The 25,249-nt window shown below is 41.1% G+C and overlaps 1 protein-coding gene across 2 annotated transcripts; it reads left to right on the forward strand.

The window, feature by feature from the left end:
- The first annotated feature begins 219 nt into the window (after positions 1 to 219).
- Positions 220 to 18,638, forward strand: LOC116039941 (transmembrane protein 151B). 2 transcript variants are annotated; one of them, XM_031285146.2, is made up of 7 exons: positions 220 to 889; positions 8,942 to 9,064; positions 12,427 to 12,762; positions 13,854 to 13,988; positions 14,894 to 15,033; positions 15,121 to 15,160; positions 16,111 to 18,638. In XM_031285146.2, the coding sequence occupies exons 1-7, from the start codon at positions 821 to 823 to the stop codon at positions 17,317 to 17,319; spliced, it is 2,052 nt and encodes a 683-aa protein (XP_031141006.1). In that variant the 5' UTR covers positions 220 to 820; the 3' UTR covers positions 17,320 to 18,638. The 2 variants fall into 2 exon arrangements, with proteins under 2 accessions (XP_031141006.1, XP_031141007.1); XM_031285147.2 differs by lacking the exon at positions 8,942 to 9,064 and having other exon boundaries at positions 224 to 889.
- The last annotated feature ends 6,611 nt before the right edge of the window (positions 18,639 to 25,249 follow it).

Below are 25,249 nucleotides of genomic sequence, written 5' to 3' on the forward strand. Positions count from 1 at the left end.
TCATGTCTGCATCTGTCCTGTGGAATTAAAGGCCTAAAATGCCCCCAAAAATAATCTTTATAAAAAATAAAAAAACAGTTTTAAAAGAGTTTTTAAGAAACGTGCCTGAGAGTGTGTGCGCGTGTCTCTCCACAAGGGGGACTCGTGCGTGTGCTGTGCTCAGGTGTATACAAGGGGGTGGGGGTGTTGGTAAATGACGTCAACGGAGACCCAATGCAAGGTGCAACAATGGCCAAAACAAAGTTGAATAATGACAGTCAACCTCGCTGTCGTTGTTTTTCGATGCCTTGTATTTGTTATCGACGTTTCTCACACAAACCTAATACCACGCTTATTAGGTTTGTGCTCACGAGCGTCTCCCTTCATTTGTGTAGCTGCAGAATGTGAAATCCTTGGTTGGCTCTCCTGCGCTGTCGGCGACGCGCGCACACGTGCACATACGCACACTCGTAGCAGAGCATCATAGAGGGAGAAGCAGCGGCAGCGAAAACGGTTTGGAGGGGAGGGCGACGGGCTTCGACTTTGGATGCTTAGTCACATCTTGCCTTTCCCTGAGAGGCGAGGGATGGAGCGGGTAGAAGAGAAACACTGAGCGGGTCAGCGGGAGAAGATACGGAAGAAAGCAGGGGGTGCCGCTAAATCCGGAGTAGACGATGCTTATTTGCCGCAGGCCCCGCCATCGTGAAATTGGATACCGACTTGCGGCGGATGGGGTGACCGAGCTTGCTGCTCCGCCGGGGAGGTCCCTGCCTTCGGACGTTACCGGGGTGGGAGCTGCCTGTGCCCGGTTCTAAGGAAGGAAGGGTTGGCAAGAGGGAAAATGCAGACGGAGGAGGAGACGGCTACCGCAGAAGAGCCCATTTTGGACGAAGGGTCAGGACGAGACCAGGTAAGGAAGGACATTTTTTTTCTGTCTCCCTTTACGAGTATACAAGGTTGTTTATGCGTGGATAGAAAGAGTTCAGTTGGCGTGAAGTTGCGCATATCGTCATTTTGCCCCTACAAGAACCTGCCTCTATTTTTATGTCATTGCTGGTCGTTCCCAAACAACCCGTGACTTCTACATCATGTATGCCATTCTGTAGACTATGTTGGCTCCTCTTTCATTGACAAAAAAATGTCTGTTGTTAATGCTTTGTACAAGAGCAAGGACACGGGACAGGACCTTGGCTTTAATATGAATGGAGATGAGGCTGTATTTTGGGTAAACAGAGGCGAGGGAACCCTAAATCCCTGTCTAGAAAAGAGAGCCACAGATGTGATACGTCTCTCAACGCTGTGGTGTGTTTCTCATGGGAGAAATGGTTAGTCTTTTTCAGTATAGTAGAGTATGTTCATTTACCAGCTGACACCACGGAAATACACTAGAGGGTGACATCACAGTTTAGCCACACACCCACCTTTCAGCCAAAATTACGCTGACACAAGTGAATGCTGAGATCACAGTATAACACCTCCGGACAGTAAGTTTGTTTATTTTCAACAAACAATGTTTTACAGGGATTTACTAGTTATAATAATAATAGGATATACCCACTTAGCAGTGTGGTTTTTTTAATGTGGCAAACTCCTTGATAATATAGGCTACCCATCTCCTTAGCAGATATGACCTATGATATGACCTGTCCTTATACACATCTCCCCAACAGTACATCTACTATAACTCATCAGAAGTCCTTCTCTGTTTCCTGAACCAATATAATGAAGAACCTTACACAGTGAAAGTGCATCTTGTTTACACATAGGCTACAGTATGATGCCATGAATCTGACTTTGTTTTAAACGTTGCTTCCCCACCCCAGCCGCCACACTCGCACACATCTTTAGCATGTAACCTCTCAATTCACCACTTCCTCTATCTGGGGCGGAACCAGATGTTTCGGGGCTTAGCCCAAACCCAGGGCAGTCCGACGGCATGCTCCCCCAGGGAGATTTTTTTTTACGGCAGCTATTTGCATTATTATTCAAGATTTTTTTTTTTTATAATACAATGCCTATAATCTGTACATCATTTGGAAATAAACATAATAGCTGCCAAGGAAAAGAATCACCATGAAGAGCATACATCTGATTTTGTATCTAATTGTTCTCCAACTGTCTTCATCATTCTGAAACCAACACACAAATGTTGAGAATGACTCATTTTTTATTTCTGCCATCTAAAGAGAGGCAAAACTTGATGTTACTATACTTGGCGTAAACGGCATTACTAATCTTCAAACCTATTTGTTATACTATGCTGGAGTAGAGTTCACAGAATGAATGTTGAGAAATTTGCTATTTTGCTAATTTGAATCCATCCCATAATAATCTGATACACTTAGGAAATCCGTACATCCTCTGAATGCCCTAGTTCTTGTGGTTGTAAAATGTAATGAAGCTGTGATTATAAACAGGTCATTTTATACAGTGACATCAACTTTCACAAATTGGAAAATTCACTACAATGAAATGGCTACTATGGGGACTAACATCCTCACACATGAATACAATTGAGCTTATTGAATCCACAAGAGTCTCACCTTTCCAGTCACCCACCCAATTTATAGAGTTCCAAGACTCTTTAGGGATCCCAGTCTGCAGAAATATTCAAAAACACCATTTTAGAATAGGTGAAAATAACACACTTATATTAAATTGGGGAAAACTGCATGGTTTTTGCCCCATGCTGCATGGGATTATCATGATGTGGGCATATCTGTAAAGGGGAGACTCATGTACCCAGCAGCATCATTTTTTTGAACACATCATCTATATCGTGAAAAAAACAAGAAAAATAGAGTAGAGGTTTGCATGACAAAACAGTACTTGAGTCGGTTGCCAGGAAAAAATAACCATGGATAACTATTCTCACCACCATTTCCATTTATGTCACTTAACATGATAACAGTCCATACCCCCTAGAGAAAGAGCAGAGTTGTGTGTTCATGTGGTGTAATGGTATATAAGGACCGGGCTATACCGCTAATGAGGAAGTGAACAATATCTATACAGGTGTAATTTACTCCGTTAGTTTGATGACGCAAGAACCAGTGGTGATTGGTTGGTGTCACACTAGGTACCTGTTCTGTAGGATAGAGACTTGGTCACACCTTAACATCTGCTAAATGTGAGCTTTAGGGCTGCAACTAACTTTTCAATCCATTTTTTTTTATTTTTGATGAATTTCTTGTCTAGGAAATGTCAGAAAATGGTGAGCAATGCCCATCACAATTTTATTCAACTCAGTGAAAGTGTTGAGGAGAGTTTTATGTCTTTATTGCCCAACTACCTTTTTTTTTTTATTTTTTATAACGTATGCGACTGGTTTAAAACTGACAGAATTAAGCAATTGGCTAGTGGTAATTTAAAGACCTGGGCACATAATATGTAGAGTTCACTTTATTCCACCTCTCTCATCTGTCTTTTTATCCATGCCTGCAGTGCAGACAATGCAATGTAATGCAATGAATTGAGTCATCTGTTCTCTGCTTCCATTACTCTCGCTCATCTTGCCCTCTTGGTCTCCTTTTTAGATCTGCCTGCCATGGAGTATACAGCTCTCTCTCTCCCTCTCTCTCTCTCTCTCTCTCTCTCTCCCTCTCTCTCTCTCTCTCTCTCTCTCTCTCTCTCTCTCTCTCTCTCTCTCTCTCTCTCTCTCTCAAACATTTGCACACTCATGTCTCACTTAACTTTATTCGCTCTCTGGCCCACATGGGTAGGCATGCACACTCACACAAGCATTATCACAAATAAAGTAGAGCCACTTGATTAATATTAAAATTGCATTTTTTATTCATACCGACCTCCATGCACGTATTTCCATTAGCAGAGAGGTCTGTTGCATCAGAGCAAGTAATCCAGATTTGAATCTGTGTGAGCGAGACATTATGCAAGTTTCAAAGATTAACCAGAACAAAATCAGAATCAAGAAAAAAAACATCTGGTGATGGAAGAGGAAATAAATGTATCAAATCTCCATTCTGACAGAAATTCATCATCAACTGTATAAAATAAGAACAAAATGCAATATGACAAATATATCTACGAACCAAATAATCCCTGCCACTCGGCCACACAAACATCTAGGAGTCCTATTACAGCGCCTCAACACACTGGACAAAAAAATGCTTTTCGCAACAATCATTGGCAGAAAAGAAGGAGCCAATTTCTGATTGTGAAAACCTAATTGTCATATTCACTGCTAATGGGGCTTGGCTATCAAATCCAGCATGGAGGCAGGCTGCAATAAAAAATGATAACAGTGCATAACAGCCTGGCTACCATCATGAAGAAGGCCAACAATGTGTAGAACAGCCATTAGGGTTACTAATAAATAATTTGTGTTTCATGAGATAAATAACGGAGGAGAAGGTAATACGAGACATAGAACATTACGGAACAGACGTGTTCTGTAAAGTACTGGTTTCCTAAGGAGAATATGTTTAAATGATATTCAAAGCCAAAACACAGCAAAAGGTCTCTTTAAATAAGTCATTCCAAATACACAAGTGTAATTGGAGAACAGATTCAAGCTGACATGTAGGCTGACTGCTGCTTTCAATGATATCTGTCAGGGCATAACCACAATTCTGGGAAAACTCGATATTATCGTTACGTGTCTAGGCTTCCAAAGTCTGGCTGTCCGTGCATTTTAGTGCTTCGGCACTCGTTACTCTGTAAGGTTTGGTACCGAATTCAATACTTTTTAGGTACCGACCGAATTGCCTCCATTTAAGTATTGAGTATCGAAAAATGCCTCGTCATTCAATACCCATTTTCAATACCTAAGGAGGAAATCTTATCAGCCAATCAGCATGCTGCTACCAAGATCTTATAATGTTTGTGATTGGCTGTCTAACATTATACGTCGCAGAGGCAAGCAGGAAAAACACCACATTACGCACAGAGACGGGGCTCACGTAGTAGGAGCTGAAAAATAAATAAAAAAGATTTTTGCCATAATGTTGTAATTTCTTTTTTTTTATTATAAAATTGGTATCAAAAAAGTATAGTTTAGGAACCGGTATCGAAGTTATGGTATTGGTATCAGTACCGGTATTGAACATTTTTGAACGATACCTAGCCCTATTAGTCAGTGCTCCGTTGACAGTTCATTTATAGACATTTTAGACGCGGACAAAACATAAACACAACTTGATGGGAAAAAAGAAAGGAAAATCTTCCTCATCAGATTCAGAAACACGTGTCTCTTTCAAAACCGCCTGTCCCCCTCAGCCTTCTTTACTTCCGCTTTGTAAGCTCTGACACAGGTAAGCCTCACCCACATCAGCCTGGCAGTAGGCCAAACAGCCAATAGGAAAAAGATTGTGCCATGACATTTATATAATTTTATATAATTTATAAATTAATGCAATATCTTACCTGCTGATAACTGGTGTTGGTGGATAATTAGTCTTAACTGAACACACTCTAAAACTATTTTTTTGTAATAGAGGAATGCTGTTTTTAGCATAGTGACCAAATAATGACACATTTATACATTTATATTTCCTAACACACCAAGTGCTAATGATTTATTTGTTGTTGCAGCGTAGGTAATAGAAACATGACTTCCTAAATGACTCCCTCCAATCATGTTGAAATGACAGATCAATTTTAACAATGTACTGCAGTCATCAACAGCACATTTTCCTGTCCTCACTTCATTTGCCACCCACATGCTGGGATTGCTAATTATAGCTGCTCCAGTCATACCTAACCAGCTGAATCAGTATGAGCAGAGACCGAGGGAGAGAGAGGAATACACGTTTTCTACAAGACACCTTAGTTCTCTACAGAAAAAGCATCTCTGCATTGTGCACCATGTCGAATTTCCAACGTAATTCTGTTTATTATAAAGGTAGAGGAGGGATTAAAAGTTTCACGTTGTACTGTAGACACAATGCAGCCCTAGCTAGTTCCACTATTGAGGCATATGTTGACCCTTAGTCGAGTGAAACAGTAAATAAGATAATTTTTATTAATGATGATATTTTTTATAATGATTATTATATTTATTTTTATTTCTATTATTATTATTATAACTAATTATATTCTATTTTTCCATTTCCTATAGTTTATGTATATTTTTTCTCCTATGTCTAATTAATGTGTATTTGTGTTATTCTTATGTGTGTACATTTTTCTTTTGAGCTGCTGTAGCACAGGAATTTCCTCAGTGTGGGATTAATGAAGTCTATCTTATCTTATGTCTTATCTTATAATCAAATTTGACCTGTGCACACATAAATACAGTAACTAAGTACAGTATGTGGCAGAATTGCTCCGTTGCAGCACCATATTACAGCAAATGCTACAAGACCAGATTATAGAACAATGATTGAATTTGGGGACATTAACATGCCGAAGCAAATCCTATTAATAAAAAAGCTCCCAGTTTCAGTAGCGGCAGGAAATAACCACAGCATGCACAGGATCTTCAGAATCCTAGCAATGCTCTAAAAATGCCTCTTTGAAAACAAAGGTGTGTGTGTGATGTATGTCCAAAAAAACCAAAACCTGTGGTCCATGCCAGCTTTGTGGGCTCTTCTTCAGATGGTTGTCTCTAGTGAGTGTTGTTGCTAAGGAATATACGTATAGAATATAGAGACAATATGTCAAAGTACAAGCATTTTCAGCCCAGCAAAATCTTGTCAGTTGAATGCTGTGTTTTATGCAAATGCAGGCAGAGTTTTAGTTATTAATGAAACATTAATGAAGAATGTGTCATGTAAGTACCACCCTGTATCAACCCTCTCCAAAAGAGCTTGCAATAAGGGCGGTGAAAGCTTTAAGTATGACAAAAATGAAAGCTGACACCCTCCAGGCTAGGCTATATAGATTTCTTTTCATTATGATTTCAAGGAGAGAGAGATTTGCCTTTGATCTGTTGCAGTCTAGGCTCAACAGAGGCAGCTGAAACAGAAAGATGATCAAGAGACAACCAATAAGCTGCAGCGTTTTGCACCAGGAGGTGTTGTCTTTTAGCCTGACAAGCCAGACCCACATCAAGATGTTGGGTCTGGGAACTCACCATTGGCAGGGTGCAATCCGAAGGGCGGGATAAACAGTTGTCTTTCAAATTGTCTTTGCACACAATAGGATAGCACTACAACTCCGAACACATCTTCCTTTTTTAAGAATGACTTCAGTGCCGTTCTTTGTTCTTTTCTCAAAGAAAAGCTTAACTCCAAGTCTTCCAGAGTCGCGGCCAAAGCCGATTCGAAAGACCGCTGTTCCCAGCGGCAGCAGCCATAAGCCTGCCCACCGACTCTATACACAATGTGATTGGCCCAGCCAGAGTTTGGTTTTTACAGCTCGCAAGCCAACGGAGAGTTGCTAGACCCCCTGCCTGCAAATTACATTTGCTGCCGCTAGGGTGCGTCTAGATTTCTAGGCTAGTTGTCTTTACTAGAAGCTACTTATTCGGCTCAAAGTGCATCTCCATTGGTCACTAGTTGTGGTCACACCTTAAAGAGACATTGTGATCAGATCAAAGCTAGACTGGCACATACTATTCCAGATGCTGAGCTTGATGTAGACATGAGGGAGTCCAGAGCCAGGAACCGACACTAGCAGGGTAACCTGAACAAGAGATGGTGATGATAATGATAAACTACCACAAATCTCAGTTGTGGCCCCCTGTTGATGCTTCAAAACTCAGTAGGGCTGAACGATTAATCGTTTTCAAATCGAAATCGAGATTTGAAAGAATGCGATTTAGCTTTTCGTGAAGACCGTGATTAATTGAATGTGCAATATTTAGTTGGATGTTTGGTGTAACATTTGGTTTAACATTTTTTATTCCTCTTTTTACTGTTTTTTCATAAGATAAATGCTGGAATAATGTTACATATCACAGATTGTTAACAGAAACTTCCTATTTTCAGTGGGTTTTTCATTTATTTTGTATTCCTTTATTTAACATGATCGTAGAAGGTGCAATATGTAGATGCTGCTATTAAACTGAGGCATATCAGAAAGTTCAGTTTACAGGAAAGTACTGATATTTTTTTAATTGGAATTGTTTTTTATTATTATAACTTTAGCTTTTGTGATAAATGTTCTGTGTTTGACTGTTCAATGTTCCATGCTTATTAAAAGAAAAACACTTATCGCTGGCCGTTCATATCCATGTTCTCATCCTTGCATAAGAATATAGAGCAGTTTTGATGGTGTCTCATGTTACAATGCTCCATGACATGTTTTATCTGTTGCACAGTGAATATTGAAAAAAAAAATTCTCCCCCAAATCGTCAATCGTCAAGACATTCTTTACTTTACTCTACTCCATGACATGACCAATCCACAGTAAATACAGTTTATTTGTCAATCCCTTATTGGGAATTCTGTGCTTTCGTTTTCAGTTACATTCATTCACTCAAAGCGGGCTACCAATTCAGTTTTTAGTGCAACAGCAATCCCTGGACTTATGTAAAAATGATCCCAGTGAGTAAACAAGTCTGCTCAGTCTGCTGTTTACTATACCATTTGATTATGCTGTACTGTATGTGTGCATTGTTACTGGATGTGGAACTTGACCTTCTACAGTATTAGCTACTAGGCAATAAACCAAATGGGCCCGTTAGTCTCTATCATCTAGCAAAGTCCTATTACTGTAAACTTCCAACATCATTTAGAGTTGACGTTGGGCGTGTATGTGGTAGTGTGTGGTATCTCTGTAGACCCACTAGTTTATGAGCATCTCCAAGGCTCCATCTCTCAGTGACGGAACATTTTAGTCTGGTCTTTACCTGTGGGAGAGAAAACTGCTTGTGTTGACAAATTGGCGTAAGTGCATGTAGAAATCATTTGACTCCTGTCTTAGGGCTGATTTCTTCTCACTAGGCACACACCAGCTGCAGAGTCTTGATGAAAATGTCAGCCGAGACCATGCAGGTTTTTATTTTTTTTTTATTGCTAGAATAACCTTTTTTTTGGCAACATTTATTTGCACAAGGTAAGAGGAAAAGGACAGGAGCGAATTGGAGCCAGCAAGACAAAATGGTACAGACAGACAGAGAGGGAGGGCAGGAGAGGAATGAGCCGGATGGATTTTGGCAGTGGAGTTCCCTGGAGAAAGGTGCAGTCCGTCACTGCTGCTCTCCCTTTAGTCTCTCTCTCGCTCTCTCGCTCATTTTGCTTCCTTTCATACTTGCATTCATGAAAAGTTCATGACTGTTATTCTGTCTCTCTCACGCTCCTCATCCCCTCTCTTTCTACACTACACTTTTAGCCCAATCAATCCACTTAGAGACAGACTTTCAGAGAGGATGTAACCGAGGAGACGTGGGGGTGAGGACGAAAGGGAAGGGGAGACTGAGGTTGGCATTGGAGAGTAAATGCTTCGGAGGTGGGAGGGAAGATTCGGGGAAGGAGAAATAAGATTACGTAAGGAAAGGATGGAGGATGTGGAGAGAGAAAAGGCAAACAGAAAGCAAAAAAAAAAAATCCAATTTTTGGATGTGTGCAGTTGGATGTTTTGCTCTTGCAGAGAGATGCTGGACTGGTGGCGTGTAGGTGCCCTTCACACTGCCTTTCACTACTTGCCCATAAAGGAACAGTAGTAAAAAGAAAAGAAAAGAGAGAGGCAGTGTGTGTCGCAGCCATCCAAATATGCATGTGGAAAGCAAATTGGGGCTGCATTGAAGGAGTGAGAGATAAAGGGGAGGGGGGGGGGGTGATGTGCTGACAGGACAGGCAGACTTGGCTAAAGGAGGAGAGGACACTGGTGTCATCCCATTTTTTTGTCATTAGCTTTGTTGCAAGTGTAGACACGAATAAACACTACTTAACACACAAAACAATACAGGTGTATGTTAACTGTATTTCCCTCTCTTTTCCTGTTTCTGTGATATACAGCATGCGTAATACACAAGATTTTTTTTTTTTTTTTTTTTTTTTTTACAAACAAGCCCACTGTCCATCCCTTCCTTATTCACACACACAAATTGAAGCAGCAGTGTTACGCTGCTGATGTTGGAGCGGAGTTAGCTAGAGAACAGTCTAGAAGTATCGTTCTCATCTAAATTATTCACATACTCGCCGCTGGCTGCATTACAATGCTGAGAAGGTGCATGGTGGCGTGTGCGTGGATAGAGCGAGATGACGAGAGAGAAGAGGGGCACGTTACACCATCTATGTCTGCGCATCTAATGCATATGTGTATGTTTGAGTGCACTGTAATATGATGTCTTCTTCACAGTGCAAGGGAGGCTGGGTTGTGTCAAAGTGTGCACTTAGAGAGAGGCAAAGGCTGTGTCTGTGTAGCACTTATCCTATGATGGGTAAGGGCTGGTTTAATGCACTCCTTTGTTCAAGACCTCAGCTTACACACTTGCACTGAAATACAACACTGTTTACCAAACAGGATGATTATGATTATCAAAAACTCACTGGGGTTACTAGGTATACAACATCTCTGTCGATTCCTTAACAAACATTTTCTATTACCACCATAGCTGCAATCATTTTCACCTGTCAGACATGATTAAATATTAACATTGTGAGGCATACTGTATTATTTATTATAATCTTGACTGTCAACATGAGAATGTAGAAATTTGTCAAATCTAGTGGCACAGCTCAGACTGGTTTCACCACATTTGTGGCCAAGTTTAGTGTTAAAATAGCTACATGTTACACATCTCTTATAGAATTAGCTCAAAAGTAAGGACAGACTGTTAAAGATATTTAATCATAGCATTAAGAGTTTAAAACAGAACTCTAATGGGAAGGAACATTTAAAGTGATAATATAAACCTGTACCCAAGTAACCTAACAAGTATCATTCAAATGAGGCAAACTAGTTAGCGCTCAAAAGAGTGTTCTGGTGATTTGGTGTTGCACTTCCATAATGTTGGGGGCACAGGATGAATGTCTATAAAGGTCTACAGCCATGCTAGCGACTCTGTGGGGCTGTACTTGGACACAGTGATACTTTGAGCTAATTGGTAACATCCACATGCTAATATGCTCACAATGACAGTTAGGGCTGTGACAATATGCTTTTGCCCTGATTTGATTCTTTCACGATACATGGGTTTGATTCAGTTTGTGTTGCGATTTTCATTTATTACGATTCTAGAAGTATTGCAAGTATGTCTACCATCTTAGTTTAGGTTAGTTAGTTAGTTTTGTTAATAGCAAAGACTGTGTATATAAAGATGGACAACGCGTCTCAACTTCCTCCCACTGTACAGAAGTGAAGCCAAAATATCCCGGCTATGGGCACTGCTGCCATCCTGTTATTTTAAAACCAGAGACTGCGCAGTAGTGATCGGGCGGTGGAGCCGCGGTATCAAAGCCCCGCCTATACACCCACCTGATCAGTCACAAGTCAAGCACAGCTCTCAATCATTATGTTTCACCCCATTTTTGTAGCATCAAATAACTACTTAAAACGTAGCACTTGAACAAACACCAGTGTGATAAACAGTACCTAAAATGACAGAAACCATCTTTGGGCAAAATGTATTTGACGAGTACTGGGGGGGGGGGTACCAGAGGTCTCATGATAACAATATTATTGCGATTTTAAACATATTGCGATACTCTGCGATATATTGCAATTCATTACTTTTTTCCAACTTCAAATTATGTCCCCAAAGCAAAACTTTGTCAACATCTGTTTTTGTCTATAAAAAAAAATTTTCATCATCTCACTTCAATTTTCCATCTAGTGGACTAAAAAAGCAATTGATCTTATTATTCTAGTACCAAAAGGTTAAATTCTCATGCAATTTATAAAATAAAAGATCGATACTTGGCCGTGTATCGATACAGTATTGCCTGGGAAAATATTGCGATACTATGCTGCATCAATTTTTCCCCCCACCCCTAATGCGTACTTTGATTTTTGTCCATGTCCCCTCCGCCAACATGTAGGGGGCAGGATTTATGACCTATACTGCAGCCAGCCACCAGGGGGCGATCGAGATGTTTTGGCTTCACTGCATCTGCATCAGCCGCTGGTTAATGAGCATAACAATACAAAGTACTAAGCCTAGTAGTGCTAAGTAAGCAGTGCTGAGGATGATGGGAATGTCATTAGTTTTGCAGGTATTTGGTCCTAAACCAAAGTTTGGATATTTTGACCTAACGGGGGGGCTAGGTGAAAAGTCAGGGGGATCACCAAAGTCATTAGGATTCATCCTGTAAGGCATGTAATGGCAATTCATCCAATATGTGTTGAGACATTTCACTAAAACCCAAAGGCTTGAGGAAAAGTGACCATGAATGTCAGTGCCAAATGTTATGGCAATCCATCCTGCGGTTGCTGAGATAAATAGCAGATTCATTGACAAAATGACATTTGGTGGCGTGTCCTTTTTTTTACAGGTTTTCTAATCTAATGTCTCATTGGTTGCATGTTTCTTAAAGGCCTCCTCTGTGCGGTCAGTAGCATCTTAACATGTTTTCTCTCCTCTCCCTTTGGCTCCACAGCAACGGCCAGTCCAACAGTCTCTGGGCTCCTCCCTGTGTCGGGAGTCCCATTGGAAGTGCCTCCTCCTGACCCTCCTCATGTACGGCTGCTTTGCCACACTCGCCTGGTGCGCTCTCTGTCGCGTATCCGTTCTCAGCTCCTCCATACCTCGCGGTGCTGACGGCGATGCCACCTCGGCGGCCTACTATAATGACATCCTGCACCTGGAAAGTCCGTGCTCTAGCGGCTACGTCTACATCCCGCTGGCCTTCCTGGCAATGCTGTATGTGGTTTACTTGGTGGAGTGTTGGCACTGCTTCTCCAAGACGGCAATGCTGGCTCATGCTGAATTCCAGGTCTGTGTGAAAAACAGTATTAGCATTGAGCAAGGGGGTCTAATAGCTTGAAAAAAAGCCCTACCTAAAGCCGACACCTAACAGACTGTGGAGTCTACTGCTGCAATTGGAGTCTAGGAATAGGTGTATGACCTTGACTAAACAGCAGAATCTGTTTACTCATTGAAACCTGTTCATTATGATAGTGTCAGCAAAGGCTTTTAAATAAAAAGGGTTCAGAAAATAAAATTTTCAGTAATGTTATATATTTATTTTTGGGCATCATCAGCCTTTATTTTGACAGGTCAGCAGAAGACTTGAAAGGGAGAGAGAGACTGGGAATGACTTGCAGCAAAGGGCTGCAGGTCGGAGTCGAACCTGGACCCGCTGCATTGAGGAGTAAACCTCTATATATGGGCGCCCGCTCTACCAACTGAGCTATCTGGGCGCCCCAGTAATGTTATAAATGTCTGCACAGGAGAAATAGATAGATAAGTTTCATGCAGTTTAGTAAGAAGTATTAACATTTCATGAGGAGAGAACACTGTTGTACTCTTAATTTCCTTCTTTCCTAAAATAACACTTATCCTCTCATATGGAAATGAGCTGACCTGGAGGCATCAGTCTATCTTTTGTCTATTCTGGTCTGCTCTGTCTATTATCAGGAATTCCATGAGCACATTGCTCCAAAAGCACAGTGGTAACTGTTCATCTTAGCTAACGAATGTAGAACTGCCAAAAACGAAATAGTTTTTACATTAGTCCAGACTGCCAGGGGCACATATCCTATGATTAAGACAGCCGTAAATAGAGATAAAAACAAAACAAAATCAAAACACCATAAACAAACCTTGGCAGCGACGGACTTGCACCAGATTGCACAGACTTAACTATGCAGTATGCACATAATAGGAACTTAATTGCTTATTGCTTGTACCACCAAGAACTGCTCAGGCAATGTTGCATCTTGATATTTTAGACTGCTGACCCTCATTTTTAACAGGTTTGTTTGTAAGGAAATCTTTTCAAATAATCTAAGTCAGGTGTAGAAACTGACATTTAAATGTGACATTGATGAAATGATTTCATTATTCCTTCATTCTTGGACACAGGAAGTGTATGAGCGTGTGCAGAGACTTCAGCAGGCCACACCCTGCATTTGGTGGAAGGCCATCAGCTATCACTACGTGAGGAGGACCAGACAGGTGACAAGATACCGCAACGGAGATGCATATACCACCACACAGGTGATGGGAGCTCTTCTTAACATACATACTAACACTTTCTCTCACAGTCACTCGTTATTTTGTTCATAGCTACACTGTAGGACGTATTTATTTATTTATTTATTTTAAACTTTTAAATTAACTTTAAACTTTTAAAGAGCTCATATTATGCTTTTTGGCTTTTTCCCTTTCCATTATTGTGTTATATATCTTTTTTTGTTGTTGCATGTTATAGGTTTACAAAGTGAAAAAGCCCAAAGTTCACCCCAAAGGGACTTACCATCTCCAACAGAAAACACTGTTCACAAACTGCTCCAAACAGCTCTGTTGTAGTCCAGCCTTTACTTCAGAGACAAACGCGAGTCATTTTGCATCACTTTGTAGCACACATTATAATGCTCGCCTAGCTGCTAGTGTGGCACGCCCTCGAACCAAGCTAGTTAGAGCAGAGGCCCGAAGATACTAGCTACTGCGCATGTGCGACTCCCAACAAAGATGGAACAGAAGTGAGATGTCTCACTCTGTAGCTAAAACAGAGAGCTCAACACACAGGGTGAAAAGAGGAGCTGCAGCAATGTGCAGTACAACAAAAATATGGTTTATTGAAAATGAAACCATGTAAACCTATTCTGATATAACCTCTAAATACAATTATGAACCTGAAAAGGAGCATAATATGAGCACTTTAAAATAACTGCTATGCAAATCTTAATTTCTCCTTGTGAAATATTGCGGTGCTGTGTGCAAGTTAGAAAAATATCATTCTCTTTAGTAACCATGCTTTATTGATGATGAAACATACTATATGAAATGTCTTCCGAATAAGTTGATTCTTCCTTTCTCAAACATCCTATCTGTTCTCTTTTACTCCTCTCCCATCTCCCCTCCATCACACTCATCCATGCCCTGCTCCTTCCTCCCTGCAGGTCTACCATGAGCGGGTGAACACTCATGCCTCCAGTTCAGAGTTTGACTACGCCCGCTATGGTGTCAAAGACGTGTCGAAGGAGCTGCTGGACCTGCAACTGCACCCTGCTGTTCGCCTCCGTTTCACCAAGTGTTTCAGGTTCGACACCCACCACTAACCACATGCTGGGGAAGATTATTATTGTAGATGGTAATCGAGTTATTAACTAACATTTGTGCTCTTTAGCTTCTCCAGTGCACGTGCTGAAGCTGCCTACCTCACCCAGGTAAGATGTAATATAAGAAAATAACATATTTAATATAGGTAATTCTGTTATATCAATGCCATCATTTGAATGTTTTATATGTGAAAAATAAGGACCAATGCCCAACCCAAGTTTCCAGAGAATACAATAGAGCACAAATACTCTACAAATAGAGTACAAGGTGTTATCTTCCAATTGATTGTTTGCCCCCTTAGTTACATTTTTATTAACAATGTAACTAAGGGGGCAAACAATTAAGCTTTTCTGGTCACTGCACATATGCAGTTATTAATGATAAGGATGGCAGGTTTACCACTCAAATTTCTTAGTCATTTTTGAAACAATCAGTCCTTCATTTGAGGTAGAGATGGAGAAAGGTTTCTTTTTTATAGCCACTAAGCATTGATTTTACTGTCTGAGATGACAAATGTCGCTGGCAGATTGAGCTGTAGCTAGCTAGCTAATAAAAATAAAAACGTCAGCCCCATGAGTTTGTTGAAAACGCTGTCTCCAGCTGACTTTTTTAATGTTTACAGCCAACTTGTTTTTTTTATGAGAACTCCTTAAAGGACCAGTGTGTAGGATTTAGTGGCATCTAGCAGTGAGGTTACACATTGCAACCAACTGAATACCCCCTCCCTTTACAAGTCTGGCCTTTAGGTAACATTTCTGCCAATAGATGCCCTTAAATCCTACACACTGCTCCTTTTAAATATACTTGATGGCAGGGAAAAAATGATGCTCCTCACCAGCTGATGATCCATTGTTCTCGCTGTCCAGGTCCGGCCTCCACACTGTGTGGTAATAAAACACAATGGATGTACTAATTGGGAATGGCACTTTCTTAACGTGTACTGTAACCCCACACACTTATGTAATTAGTTAAAGATATGCTCCTTGGCTTTGGAGGTAATGCTCTGTCAATTGTTTTCGGTTCTAATACTTATATATTCCCTTTCCGTTATTCCAAGCGAGCGCGCTTCTTCGGAGAGAACGAGGGGCTTGACGACTACATGGAGGCCAGAGAGGGGATGCACCTGAAGAACGTAGATTTCCGTGAACACATCCTGGCGTTCCCAGATCCTGCCCACCAGCCCTGGTTTTCTCGGCACAGGGTCTTCTGGCTGGCTTCTGCTTTCCTCCTGTCATGGCCGCTGCGGGTTGTGTCCGAATATCGCACAGCGTACGTCCACTACCATGTGGAGAAGCTGTTTGGGGAGGACGAGGACGGCGGCGGAGGTGGCGGAGGAGGACGAGGGGACGGGGTTGAAGGAGGGACAGAGAATGGAATCCACCCTGGGATTGGTCTAAATGGGAGTTACAGAGCCATCTCTCGCGTCAACACGGTGGACATGACAGAATTGGAGTGGCACATCCGCTGTAACCAACAGATGGTCCCGAGCTACTCTGAAGCCCTCCTTATGGACTTGGACATGAGCGTGGGGACAAACCCTACCGCGTCTACGCCCATCTCTGGGCCTACGAGCTCCACCCCCAGCCAGGTCACTAACCCTCCTCCTCTAGCCTTGCCTGTTGTCTTCAACTCAGCTTACCTCCTCCAGAGCTGCCCCCGATGCCGGAGGACCACGTCCAGTTCCAGTCTTCCCTCCAGGCTAAGGGCCCCCATGGGAACCACAGCCCTCCTGAATGCTACCGTGGCGGGGATCAGGGCAGTGGGGCAGGGGGGTGGGGGTATAGGAGGAAGGCTGGTGCTCAGTCGGAGCGGATTCTCTCTGGGGAGACTGGGAGGAGTGCGCCAGAACAGCCTGTTTCATTCGAGAAGCATGGGAGGAGGGCTGGGAGGAAGTAGGGAAGATGGAGGAGGAAGTGGAGGTGGGGGAGGAGGTAGCGGTGGAGGAGGTGGAGGATTCCTTGGGTTAGGTTCAAGGCAGGACAACGAGGAGACCAGAGGAGTGCTAGAAGGAGAAGGGGAGGAGGAGGAGGAAGAGGAGCAGCAGCAGCAGCAGCAGCAGCAGCAGGAGGAGGTGACGAGGAGGGAACAGGGAAGAGGAGGCAGAGAGAGGGACGAAGAAGCAGAGCAAGACGGTGGAGGGTTAGGCGAGGTGAGGGAGGGTGACGGGGGAGGGAGGGAACGTCCGCCGTCCTACCAGGACGCATTCTTCTTCCCCGTCCTCATCATACACGGAGAGGAGAGCTGCCACGCTGGAGACGACATGTGACGATCAAAAGAGTAAACGCACTGCAAGCGAGAACGTCTGGGCAGAGGCCGAGGGAGATGAAAGAACACACCGAACACACAGAACAGAGTGGATCAGAGAGGAAGTGGATGAGTCAAAATTAGATATAATAGGCCTGAACGATGATATACCAACCACAGAAAAGAAGAGAGGACTCAGTCAGAACAAAGCATACGAGGTAAGAACAGTTTTGTGACCGACAGAATTACCAAGGAAAGAGGGGGAAAGGGTAGCCGTGGTGATTGGATAGACGTATGATGGAGTCAAAAGAGAAAAAAAGAATGTGCTGTAAAATGCGAGGAGTGCATACCGTAAAAAGCCAGGAAACACACTGGTTCAGAAGGAGATGAGGGCTGATAGGGAGTGCAACAGCAAAATAATATGGCGTCTGAAAATATGAGTGAAGGCAAGAAAATCCTCACACTTGTAGACCTTGCTACACAGAGCTTGCGAGAGAGAGGGGGACCAATCCAATACTTAGGAGGAACAGAAAGACTGAAAACATGGGAATGACTATTCCCAGATATATCTATGCAAGAACAGGAGTGGGAGGAGTGTCAAGTGTAAAGATAGCAGATTGGAGAGCAGTGGAGAGACTCCACACCAGCTGAGTGGTAGTGTTTGTTTTTTTCAAAAGAAACAGAAGTGGAGGATTTGCAAAAGAGTATTTTGAAGGCATAAAAGCTTTGGTTTTGCTAAAATCTAAAATGCCTAGTGGAGGACTAAAAGATATGCCTCATTAAAAAAGATGAAATGCAGGAAGAGGAACTCCTAAATATTTCAGACGTGGGAAGAAACCGATGAGATCACAAAGGACTACAAGATGCGATGTAGAGAAGTAGAGGGAGTGAAACAATGACACGCTTTTGGCAATGTGGAAAAATAGCAAGGGAGGAGAGTGTAAGTGTACAGAGCACAGCATAGAAACAACAGACAAAGGGAAGAAGTAGAATACAAAACTGACCATGACAGACCAGATTACCCTAAATCCTGTTTTCCACTTGACAGAGAATTCATTTAGGTTCCTTTTTAAAAGAAATCAAAACAGAGTTATCAAAAAGATTGACTAAAGAAGAGGAGGAAAAAAATAAGAAGATACAGGATTTTATCACAGAGACAAAACACCGTCTGAGCAGCAATCCTGACCTTAAATCTAATCAGAGAATCAAATTCAAATAGTTTTCCAAAGTCACTTTTTCAAACCAGTCCCAATGACAAATGAGGTATTTCTCAGGTCTTTTAAAACGTACTATACACACACTTAGGATTGGGCATCGAGAACCAGTTCCATTGGATCGTTTTTTTGGAATCGCTTGCTAAATTTGGTTTTGAATACGATCACCGGTTAAAAAAATAAAATAAACCCACCCTTTTTTCTTTTACTTCCAGGCGCTTGGTTGTGTTGCAGCCATGGAGCACAGTAAGCGCCGCTCTAAAGTGTGGCTTTGTTATACGTTGAAAAAAAAACAGGTAAATCACAGTTGAACAAAATTAAATGTTCCTCTTATCTGTGAAATAAGCATGTGACCCGTTTCAACTCCACCCCTCAAAGAATCGGAATCGGTGAGAACCAGAATCGAAAGGGAAGAATCAGCATTGGGATCAGAATTGTTAGAATTAAAACGATGCCCAACCCTACACACACTGCATCTGGCCAGCAACCGTTAACAGTATAATAAACATCGATTTCCTCCCTCCTCTTCATGCTGTCTTACTACTCACTTCACATTAGCGTACGCACCACTCTATCCATTACTGATATGGAGCTGATAGAAAAAAACTCCATAAGAGGAGCGATTGCTTCCTCTACCTCTCCTCTTTTCTCATGCTCCTCTCGCCAATTTGTATCTCTTCTGTTCTCCTTCCTCCATCCTCACCCCTCCCTGCACTGAAGTTACAAGTGCAGAAGTGTAATTCTGAGCAACACATCTATTGCTTTTTAAAAACACGACTAGTTAGTAGGCCTATAATATATAATATATTATTATATATATATTATATATATATATAAAGACATAATTGTCTAATTGTCAATCTTTTTACGTAATCGCGCATTCTTTGTTTAACCGTAATTAATTGCTAACATTAGCTAAGGTCTTACGGGCTAAGCCTGTGATGGCAATTGTTGATTTTGTTTAGATATGCCAAATTGTAATTATATAACTAATTATTGGTCAGACCGTTGAGCTAAAGCGATGTTAGTTGGTGGCACATGACCCTCCCTATATATACAGGTTCATAGCAACAAAAATGACAAGGTGGAATACAGTTATATTATATTATTATTATATAGTAATAAAGAGGCGTAGTTTACTTCCTAGGCTGTGTATTTTATCTGGGTCACATGACAGTGTCCCCTTACAATCCTAAATAAATATATTTAAATTTGACTGAGAGACACGTATATTGTTAATCGCAGTTATTTCTGAGTCAATTAATTGTACGGCAACATTTGGAATTGTTATTGCTCTACTAGTTAGGTGCAACATCTTTTGCAATTAGCACGTGTTATAAGTGAAGTGAGAGGCTGTTGTACCAAAATAGATTCACTGCATCCATCATTAACTTCTCCGTCCTCTATTGCTCTGCCATCTTCTCTCTTCCGCTCCTCCCTTTTCCTCTTTTTTAAAGTGGTGGTTATGTGATGCGCCTCTCTCTGCTCAGATCACATTTCATCTCCGCTCACTCCACATATCACATCGCTTCTAGGCGCAGGTTTCTCCTCCCAAGATCAGATTTTATGAACCAGATATTTCCTACTCATTGTTTTATGACCTCTCGCTATGTCTGTATATTGTCAAAGAAACAGAATGAGCAAATAATGTGGGTGCTTTGATCAGTGGATTTACCCAATGCGTAGAGGAGCAAAAGATGTAGACAAAATGGACCTTTAACGATATTGAAAGGTTGCTAACACAGTAAAATGTTTAGCTATTTTCCACCAGTTATGCCTGTGTAGTTGTGCTCTAGTTTTAAACGTTTGTACCCAAAGATAGGCTAGCGCAATATGAAGGGAAAAAAATTACAATAACCAGTAAACCTTCCTCAAATATCAATATACTATTTATCACATTACTCTATGTCTTCAGGCATGAAAAATCACCTCTTTATCTCATTTATGTCCATAATATTGGACTGCATGGGAAGTAAAACTTGAGCTGTCAAGCTCAGCTGGCATTCTCCTAATAAAAATAAAGAAGAAATCTGACTTTTGCTTTACAATATTAAAATAAAAGCAACAAAATGATCACAATGATCAATAACGCCCAGCCCTGTGGTAGACCAAGTCTGGCCACATTGTGCCATACTGCTACCTCCTCTTGAAGAATCACCTGAAAATAAGTACCAGTGCTCTCTGAAACATCGCCTCACTATAAAATGTGTAAAAGGTAGCTGGCATAGAGATGCATGTAACTTAACAAAAGCTATTGTGCAGGAGCTACTAATAGCTAGGTAGCAAATATTTTTGCCATTGCAAAATGCAGTGCCAAAAAGCAGTGATCCGTGATCAGTCGACACAAATTTAGACATTTTAGACACACGTTGGCAAGGGCACAGACAAGAATCCATAAGGATTCATAGGACTCTCTGTCCTACTTTGTGAGTTGGTATGTTTTTTGTGGAGGATCAGTCCAGGGAGAGACAACAACCATCAGTGCATATATTTTTACAAAGCACACAAACCCTGCTACAGTAGCAAGAAGCAGTTTTGAGTAGTTAGCCGAAAACTTTCTTAGCCTTTCCTGCATAGTGAGAACGGTCACTTCAGCCACTTCAGTGATGTTGGAAGGGTCTCCCTCGTTCTCTATCTGCTTATTTCGGACACAATACTGAGAAGCACACTTAAATAATGAAGTTGGAGAGAAATCTAAAACAAGAGGAGTTTCCTGAACATAGAGCAAAAATGATACTTGAAACACTTCATAAATGATAGAGATGATGGACATGGTAATCAGCGTGCACTCAAATACGGATACTGTAACTACAAACATCCAACCTGGATTCAGCAGAGACAGCAGGGAACGTTCTTTCAATGAAACTTTCTGAAGGGATAAAGTAGAGCACGAGTGCTGACCTGGTTTGGTGTACAGGACACACGCACACACACTCTGACACACATTCACACACACACGCCGATTCTGGCTCGCGGATCTTCTGTAGCTTTGGGGGACATCAAGCTGAAGTGGGCACAAGGAAATGTATGGACGGAAATATTAACGGAAGAAAACTGACGGAGAAAATAAACAGCAACATGGACAGGTGTTTCTATATGACTGGAGAACTGGACAAATGACAAAGAAGAAGAAAATGTGAGATTAAAAGACAATTATTTTTTACAGCTATTTATCATCTCAGTCTCTTGACTTGTGGATAAAATTGTCTCCATTCATGTCCCTTCATAAGAAAAAGAAGCACTGACCACACTTCTGCGTTAATTTGATTGAGTTGCTTTCCCAAATTTTCAATCACTCACTTTGTTATTTGTATGTTTTTTTGTTCATATCGCCAGTCAGCCACTTAAATTTGAAATCACATGTAGTGAGCTCTAATTTAAAATGTAAATGATTTGCCACCAAAAGTGACAAACCAAGAAAACACAATTCAGTCTGTAATTTGCTACTTTTATATCATCTGCATACTTGAGTAGCCATTATTTCAGGTTGTTTAAGTGATGTCTAAAATTCAAATGCCTTTGTAAGCTTCAGAAATTTCTCATGTCTTAGCTGTTTGGTTTTTTTTGTATATTTTGGCTTCCCAATGAGCTTTGATTGACGAGCCTCTGGTTCTGATTTGCGTAGGGTGCTTGGACCCAGTTCTACTTGCTTGCAAGTATAGTTTATTTTATTTATTTTTTATTTTAAATATATGTCAACATATTTCACTCATATGTGTTGGTACTGGATATTTATACTGTGTTTTATTATCTCAGAGTGTGTCAAAAGTGTGTCCTCAGCCGCTTCAGGTGTGCCAAGAGAACTTTGTGCCCATGATGTCTTACACACACACACACACACACACACACACACACAAACACACACAAACACACACTCACTCATGCGCGCTTGCATGTTTAGCCACAGCGGTAAAGCAGCCATTATAAACAGCTTCTTTTAGACTAGAGTGACATTCATCCAATACCCATAATAGCCTAACACATGCAGATTTTTAACATGACCATGCACACACAAACTAAAAGCATGGAACTGTCCTGCTATGTTGCCTTTGTGTCCGACGTTGCCAACCTTTTTGCTCAGGATTTCAGTTTTTGCTGCATTCCTGCTTCAACACGAGCTGTCTTTCACACATAAACATCCGTCATGCCAAAGCAAGAAGCATCACAGAGAAAATGCCTGAGCTTACACACACATGCACATAGACAATAGCAGCTGGTACAGGTGGTCTACACAATGTGCAATAGTACAATCTGTGCTGGTGGACTGCTCCAGCACCAAACATTTACACGAGGTGACGAAAGGGTGGGTTTACTCAGGAGCAGAAATAACAGATGCCTGTCAAGTGACCTTTATCGGCAAAATGCACAGGTGTGGCTCGCGTAAATCCACCCAGAATGTGTCTTTTACATTGTGGTATGTTTGGCTAAACCTCGCAGGCTGGGTTTTTGCCCACTAGGTGGCAGCAAAGCCTTATATATTGTGACAACACAGATGTGATGTACTGTATTCAGAGGGTAAACCAACAGTGAATTGAACAGGGTAGAAAACAGCTGCTGTCCTGCTCTCTGTGGGTTCCACATCTGCACACACCCCAGTCAGTTATCTCAGACAAGGTACGTTGTCTTCAGCAGCTGATAAAGAGCCCCTGCTATGACATCACTGATAGAGGTCTGGGCAGACAAACCCAAAAGTTATAACCTGTGGAAAGCAGTGCAGTTGTGTATGTGCATTTATCTTCATTGATCTTATTATTTTCCTTTACCTGTGACTGAATGTGTTGCCAAGCAATATTGCCCACATCCATGCTTTGTGGCTGGACTTGTAGATGTTGCTAAGCAGCTTTCTGAACTTATAACCACAAACAATGGGTGCTTCAGTCACTGAAATGACAGCACTGTTAGATTAAGGCAATTTTGTGACCGAGCCTCCATTTCCACTGCGTAACTCACTATCTGGCTGTGTTGCTCTATATGACACAAACTACAAACTGATAGAAATGAACAGGGTTTGGTTTGTAATGAACATGCTCTATCTTGAAAAGACCACTCTAAAATACACATCTGTTTACTTGTGCCCACATCCAGTTTGATTCTTCTGCTCTCATTTTCCACTCTTTTAATCAACATCATCACATGACGATCTTATGAAATGCTCTAGCAATTATGACCGATGTATTGTTGTCAATACTGTTACTGTTTCTCTTGTGGTCATGGGAGGAGTGGAGTAGTCATATCAAGTTTGTCAAACACTGTAAAAAAAAAAAAAAAAAAAAAAAAACGTGTTTAGAATTGGTTTGACTTGAAATCACATGAATTCCAGCTGCATTTTTTTTTTTTTTTTTTTTTTTGATTTCCAGAAGTACTTGGGTTAGTCTAATGTGGATACTACAAACTATCAGGTAACAAATAGAAATGTGTGATCCAGTGACTGTTTCACACAGTTATTCTAATTTATACATAAGTAAAAGAAATTGACCAAAAACAGAATCCAGGGTATTCCTTTGACCTCAGACAATTTAATATGAATTTGTGTGCATTAACAAGTCTCCCTCAGAACTATAAACAGCAGCTAATATTACTGTCTGTTATTATCCACAGACATGTTAAATGCTGCTCTTTTAATAATGCATAGTAGCAGTTTCCCATTGTGCAAAAACTGTATTGTAGCTATACTGAGCCTTGTATGATACACTCACCACCGCCCTTTGTTTTTGCACTGAAATAATGAGCAACATGACATGATGACTGTATGTAAAAACTCACAGCATTCTATATGACTGTCAGAAAGAACTCTTCTAAGTTAAGGGCAATACATTAGCGTCAGTATAATAAAAACTACTGATATTCAGTGTCTGGGTCAAGGCTTATTTTATGATGCGGGTCAGAATCGGTGTTGATTTAAAAAAATAAAAATAAATAAAGAACAAAAAAATTGTGGAGACGCAGGAACTAATCAAGTAACGCCTTTGCTTAAATATGTGCTGTGTCGCCTGATTGTTAATAGAGTATCACCATTGGACAATAAAGCTATAAAAAGCTATATCCATGTTAAAACCTCGAGTCCACAAAGTGGGACTTGGCTTGTCAACGCAGCGAGAGCCCCAGCTCTCTCAGTTCCAGAGATGATCACGTCACATTGACATTTCAGGATACTCATTTTCTTTCCTGCTAAATATTTAATGCTGCTGGATTACCTGTGAGCTGTCAAACACATGGAATTGTTACCACAATGTAGTTGATATGTACATGCAGCCTCTATGGGGACAATAACGTCACATACAATGCATTATTGTCTCTTACACAGCGATGTGTAAAGCCAGGAATGGGCTTTCTGTTCAAGCACCGTCGAGCAAAATGTCCTCAGTATTTAAGCTAATTAATATGTAACTGATAATGAGATTGTCAATATCACACCAGATTATAGCTGTTGTCACTGGCCTGTTTAAGATAATGTAATTATTTCATTTGAGTGGATAATGACAGTGAAAGTAAAGGAGCTGGTGGCAATAACACTGTTAACTGATGCGGTCCTGGCGATGATGATGATAATTCATTATCATGGAAGATACAAATAAAGTCAATCTGCTTGGTATACCAGGGTTTGGTCTTGTGGGATATTTTTTTTTTCAACCTAATGATGTCTTTACAATTTTAAAGATATTATTGGGCATAAATATATTCTTGTTTTGTTTGTCTGACCTCTCCAGCTCTTTTTGGTTAACCATTTGTGATATATTT

Source organism: Sander lucioperca, chromosome 17, assembly GCF_008315115.2.
Source record: "Sander lucioperca isolate FBNREF2018 chromosome 17, SLUC_FBN_1.2, whole genome shotgun sequence".
Lineage (NCBI taxonomy): Eukaryota > Metazoa > Chordata > Actinopteri > Perciformes > Percidae > Sander > Sander lucioperca.